Source organism: Eublepharis macularius, chromosome 5 (assembly GCF_028583425.1).
Source record: "Eublepharis macularius isolate TG4126 chromosome 5, MPM_Emac_v1.0, whole genome shotgun sequence".
In the NCBI taxonomy this organism is placed as follows: Eukaryota; Metazoa; Chordata; class Lepidosauria; order Squamata; family Eublepharidae; genus Eublepharis; species Eublepharis macularius.
In genome coordinates, this window is record NC_072794.1 from 17628806 (window position 1) to 17635343 (window position 6538).

The 6538-nt window shown below is 51.1% G+C and overlaps 1 protein-coding gene across 1 annotated transcript in view; it reads right to left on the reverse strand.

Moving 5' to 3' along the window:
- LOC129330255 (ceramide synthase 4-like) overlaps positions 1 to 4121 on the reverse strand; it is a 67406-nt gene extending 63285 nt beyond the window's left edge. The window contains exon 1 of the mRNA XM_054980292.1: positions 4036 to 4121. Within this exon, the coding sequence (XP_054836267.1) occupies positions 4036 to 4121 (86 nt within the window). The remainder of the gene's footprint in view (positions 1 to 4035) is intronic.
- Positions 4122 to 6538: the final 2417 nt, after the last annotated feature.

Sequence of the window (6538 nt, forward strand, 5' to 3'; positions counted from 1 at the left end):
CAGAAACATTGTTCCCGCTAAATAGTGTCTTAGGTAGGTAGGCCAGTTAGTAGGCATTCAGTGGCTAATTGCCCTCAACCTAATCGATCAGGGAACCAAGATTAGTTTTTTTAAAACATTAAATAGGGATTCGGCAGGAAAAGCATTAGTGAGTGAGAGTTAGGTTATATTTGATTTCTACATACAAATTTTGAATAGCTGTTAATAGGCTTCCCATTACTGACCCCCTAACTAGGGTTCCACTGCCCATCTCTGGCACCCGTGGTGGAGCCAGGCCGGCCTGGGCATACTAGTGTTGTTAGTGTATAAGGCTTTCACTTGTTGTTATTGGGGTATAGGGCCAGCTCAATTCCAGAGGAATTCAGCTGTTTGGCAGGCTCAGGTCCCCCAACATAAATAGGGTTGTTTAAAAAGAGATTTGAGTGACCATCTCCAAGACAAGTTACAGAGCCACAAGAAGAACAGATTTAGAAGTAGTTAGATAGGGCTTGAAAACAAAGTGCACTTTTGTTTTCCCTTGGTTTCTGAGTAGTTAGTGTAGCTTCCGTAAGGGGAAAGGATGGCAGAGAGGAAAGCAGAGAGGGGCCCTGGGGGAAAGGTTAGGGAGAAATATAGCCAGGAGGAGGGGTCGGAGAGGGGGACTGCTGTGGCAGCCCCCCCATCTGAGCGGAGGAGGCCCTCCCCTGTGCTGCTGCCGTTCACCAGCCTGGCTTCTGGTGACAGGAAGAGGGTTCACAAGGCTCTCTTTCCTGAGGCAGCTGCTGGAGGGCCACCCCCAACCCGGGTGCTTGAGGCAGGGGCTGGCACTGGGCAGGGGCCTGCTGCTGAGGCTCCTCCTCCTCCAGTGGTTGCGAGCCAGCTGCTGGAGGAGGGGCAGCATGTGGTGTCTCCTGGGATGGACGTGGGGCATGTGACTTTTCCATCCCTCACGATCACCCCAGGAACCCAGAGGATGTTGGAGGAACTGTCCGTGAGACCCCCTGTGAGGCAGTCCACCCCAGTTTCCTCTGAGGCCAGCAGTAGGCATCTCGCGGCTGTGCAGGAGGAGAGGATGCAGGAGGAAGAAGCAGAGACTGTGGTGGAAGAGCCCACATCTCTGCCCCTTCAGCCTCATCCATCCCCGACTGCCTGACTGAGAGTGGGACACGGTGTGTCCGGCCAGTGCACCTCACAGGAGGTGCCTTAGGGTGGGCCCGAAAGCACTTCTCCTGTGAAGCGTGGGCCGTCCTGTTACTCCAGGTGTGCCAGAGCACGTTCTGATCACTGACGTGAGCACTCGCTGGAACTCCACCTGCCATGCTTGAGCGCTTGGTGGAGCAGCAGGCCGCACTCCACGCATGGCTCTCCGAGAGCCGCGGTGCGAGTCAGGTGGTTGAGTTCAGCCAGGAGGATTGGCTCACCGTCACCCAGACAGTGGAGGTCCTGAAGCCCTTCAAGGACTTCACTGTGGCGGTCTCGTCAGACATGGCGACCCTTGGTCTGGTCATTCCACTGGTGCACACGCTCCAGAGGAATTTGGCCACCCTTGCAGACCGGGTCGCGCCTTGTGCTGACCTTGTTCCAGCGGTGCACACACTGGTGAGAAGGCTGCAGCATGGCATAGTTGCCAGGCTAACTCCTCTCACGCAGATCGAGTCATACATGTTGGCGGCCATATGTGACCCGCGCATAAAGGGCAATTTCACCGAGCGGGATGGGAACCTCACCCAAGCCAGAGACGGGCTCTGCTCTTGGGTGAGGCGCAGGCAGGCCGAGAGGGGACACCTGTTGACAGGGGGGACGCGAGAGGGGCCCTGCCGTGTGGGTCCCTCTGACACCCCCTCTGTGCAGCCCCCCCCCCCCCGTGGCCACCACCGGAGTGCTGATGGAGATGGAGATGCTCCGGTGGGCCCTCGTCCCCTCTGGGGTCGTGAGGAACGTGAGAGAGGATTTGGCAGAGGCAATGGTCAGTGACTACCTTGCGGAGCCCTGCGAGTCACTCTCCACTGATCCGCTCAGTTACTGGGCCAAGAAGGAGTCGATCTGGCCGGACCTCTCCCTCGAGGCGCAGCGGCTGCTCTCATGCCCTTCGACGAGCATGGAGAGTTAGCATGTGTTTTCTCATGCGGGCGACATTGTCAGCCCACATTGCACTTGTCTTCTCCCATGGAGAGTCGAGCAGTTGACCTTCCTGAAGTCAAATCTTGCCTCTTCGATTTCTCAGGACTGGACTTCCAGAGTGACTGAGGTGAGCCCAACTTGTGGCCTGCATCCTCTGCGAGTCCAATCCTTTGGAATCGCGCTCTCCCCTGCATAAAACCCTGTAGACGCAGTTAAAACCGGCCAGTAGAGGGAGGGTGGTTAGGAACCAGTGGCGAAGGGAATCCACCCAGCAATTTGAAAGCCCCCCCAAGGGAATTCAAAACATCTCCCAGCACTGAGACAGACCCTGTGGGACCAAATTTATTCTGAAAAATAATGCCCCAGAAACATGGATTGCCACTGGAGGGAGAAATAGGTTAGATATTTCCAAAACTGATAGGAGGGAAGGGGTCTCCCATTGAAAGGATCTGATTGACATGGAGGGAGATAATGCCATTTCTCAGGTTGCAATGGTAAACAGACTCAGTTTAAGGAGCAGCAACTTACAGTAAATTACAAAGAGTTAAGCCGTCCCCTGGCTCTTCAGGAACAAGATGGCCAGCATATGTTTTCGCATTAATTAGACAAAAAAGAAACTCCTCCAGATCATTCTATCACTCCTCTTTGTTGGCAGCCTTATCCCAATGCCAAATGTCAGTTCAGCACAGCACAGCTAATGACCAAAAATAGCTGTAGAAATGAGAGAAAAAGCAAGGGCTTTTCCGGTGAGTTGTTTCCCTGGTGCCATCTTGAATACCCCCACTGCCCAATCTGAAGTAATAAAGCCTAGCATCACTCAATTGTTTTTTCTCCTGTCTGACTTGGCTGCATTTGTTTCTTATAGAGTCTCTCTGTTTGGCTTAGCAGCCAAGAAAATCCGAGCTAGAGTTGTTTCCAGAAGTATATATACCCGAAGTATATTTTAGAGCACTTCCAATCCGGGACATGTCCGATGCGGAAAGTACTCTCCGCAGATTCCCCCCTCCTTCGAGACGTTTCACGCCATGGTGTGTCCTGGCTCAATGATTGGTCCTGTTTTTATTGACAGCTGCCTGACTCCTCCCCTCCATCCCCTCCTCCTCTACTATCTATTTTTGCAGCTGAATGGATATTTCCCTCACAGCGAATGATTAATTTAAGAAACCATTGTGATGTTGTCCCAATGTTGACTCGATGGTACATCGCCACGTTGTTGAATGGCGATGATAAATACCACATTGATGTTAAACTAAGTGAACACACTGCCCTGAAACCTCCAGACTCTAAACGCATCTTTCTTACGTTGGGGGAAAACAAGGGCCACGCTGAAACTAAATACTCTTGACTCTATCCATTCACTCAAAATATTTTTGACAGTGGTATACTTGGCCACATTGGCATTCAGTTGGCTTTAACAGATATTTGGTTGAAAACAGAACTCCATATACAGCTCGCTATCCAGGAATTCATTCTCCCACGTGACAGGAGGTAGCCAATCAGGACCCTTTGTTTCCGGGCACCAAAAATGCGAACAACGAACTGAGGAGAAAGCATGACCATTAACTAGGAGTTGAAATGGAGGGGAACAGTAGGGTTGGTGGTGGACGAGGCGTCTCATGGAGAGAGGAAGAGACTCTTGATTTGATAGCATTATGGGGAGAGGAGAAAGTGCAGGAGGCGCTTTCTGTGTGCCACCGCAACATAGACATCTTTATAAAAATCGCCGAACAGATGACGCTAAGGGGTCACCACAGGACCGTGACTGAATGCAGAACAAAATCAAAGGCACTGCGACAAGAGTATAAAAGAGTGGTGGCTCACAATAGCAGATCTGGGAACGCGCCGGCATCCTGTCCTTTTTTCGGGGAGTTGGATCGGATATTCCGCGGAGTCGCAAGTATAAAGCCAAAACGTGTGGCTCGAAGCCTTTCCTACCGGACTGTCTCTGCACCGATGCTGCAAAATCGAGATGTCATGGAGGGTTCAGAACTTTTCTCACATGACTTCACCACCATAAACATGGCGGAGCTAAGCACAACCTCAGCATCGGAGAATGGTGAGTTTTATTGCGGCCATTACTGGGGACAATGTTAGAGCTCTGTTCTGTTGTTATTGTTAAGGTGCAGCGCATAGGCAGACCTTGGACTGGGACAAGACACCGACTGCCACACAAAATGACCTGTGAGGCGACTTGGATGATAACCGTTTTACATAGCTATTAGGGAGGTTGGGTCAGCTCCTGAAAATGGATCAAAGCAATGCATCTTTGAGAACAGGGGATGCAGAATGGGACTGTCATTGGGATGTGCACCAGGAGGTTTTGCATGACAGTACTATCATGGGAATGATCATTCACTCTTTTTTAGCTTCCAGCCCTGAGGAGTGTCCCTTCGATGAAGACCAAACACCTGACCTGGAGGACATCATTGAGGAAAGGAGAGGAAGAATCGTGGGAGGTGAGTTATGAATTTCTGCAATTGGTGGAAATTCTCTTTCAAAAATCAGCGCTTGTCAGCGTCATGTTTTCCACAAATGTAAACTATAACTATTTATTTTGGTTTCAATTGCATGAGATGTGAGTAGGGATGTGCATTTCGGCTTTCTGAAAGCCGAAAGAAAGCCGAAACAAAAGTGTTTCGGCTTCTTTCAGGTTAGCCGAAACGTTTCGGGCTAAGCCGAAACGTTTCGGCTAGCCGAAAGAAAAAAAGCCGAAACGTTTCGGCTTTAGGCTTTTTCAATGGGAAAATGCCTCCGGCGTCTTCCCGGACGTCTGGGGGAGGCATTTTCCCACCGAATCAGCCCAAAATTTGTGAGGACCTTCCGCTAACCCCTCTCTACAAACCCCCCAAGTTTCAGATCGATTGGACTTTGGGGGGCCATGTTATGGCCCCCCAAAGCAGGTCCCCCTATCCTCCCATAAGAAAGCGAAGGAGCAGCATATTGTTAGCATGCTGCTGCTCATCTTCTTCATTATTTCCTATGGGGAAAAATGAAGAAGCAGGCTTCCTTTGCCAGGGGTGGCATTTTGCATGCAAAATGCCCCCTTACCCTCAGGGGCCCTTCTCCCACCCTTCCTCCCACCCCCCACCAAGGCTCAGCCTGCTCCCACTTGGGGGGGGCCATTTCATGGCCTCCCCAAGTAGGTGCTCTGCTCTCATCTCTACCACTGACAGCTGGGGGAGGCTTGTCTTGCCAGGGGTGGCATTTTGCATGCAAAATGCCCCCCAGCCCTCAGGGGCCCTTCTCCCACCCCTTCTCCCACCCCCACCAAGGCTCAGCCTGCTCCCACTTGGGGGGGGCCATTTCATGGCCTCCCCAAGTAGGTGCTCTAATCTCTACCACTGACAGCTGGGGGAGGCTTGTCTTGCCAGGGGTGGCATTTTGCATGCAAAATGCCCCCCAGCCCTCTGGGGCCCTTCTCCCACCCTTCCTCCCACCCCCCACTAAGGCTCAGACTGCTCCCACTTGGGGGGGCCATTTCATGGCCTCCCCAAGTAGGTCCTCTCAGCCCCTAAAGTCCACCCCTTACAGCCCCACACAAACCCAATTCCCCCCCAGCTGCCACACACAGACCCAAATCCCCACATTAGCCCCTCACAGACCCAAATCCACCCCCACCTGCCCCACACCCATAACCCCAGGAACAGGCTGGCAAAGGCCAGCCCTCTCCCTTTGTTCCCTATGCTGGGCACTTCTAAACTCTCTTTCCCTGGGCAATTCTGCACAGCCCAGGGGTGCCACAATGGTGGGCACACTTCTGAGTGCCAGCTGGTCCCTGTGAAAGAGCACCTGAACCACAGACACCCTCCCTCAAATTCCCCCACCACCTACAGAGATGGCTGGCCAGCCAGCCCCATTGTTCCCTATGATGGGAACCAACTGCACAACAAAGAATAAAACAAGAACAACACAAAATAAAGTTTTTAAAAAATTATTTTCTCCCTTCCAAACTACAAGTAGGCAAAGCATAATGACACATTACTCCAGCAGTCCCCCACACAGAAAAATAACACAACTCACTTAACATCAGAGAATCACAAAGCACGATTCCTGTCAAAAACACTTTATTTCTTGAACAGCTTTAGGTTACACAGCAGGGGGGAACACCAAAGGGCATGGAAGCACTATCTTACACAAAAATAACACAACTCACTTAACATCAGAGAATCACAAAAACACAATTCCTGGCAAAAACACTTTATTTCTTGAACAGCTTTAGGTTACACAGTAGGAGGGCACAACAGGGCATGATAGCAATGTACTACAAAAAATAATACAACCCACTCCACCGTTTTTGACAGCAATTGTGTTTGTGTGATTCTCTGATGTGAAGTGAGTTGTGTTATTTTTGTGTAGTACACTGCTTTCCTGCTCTGATGTGCCTTCCTACTGTGTAACCTAAAGCAGTTACAGAAATAAAGTGCTTTTGACAGCAATT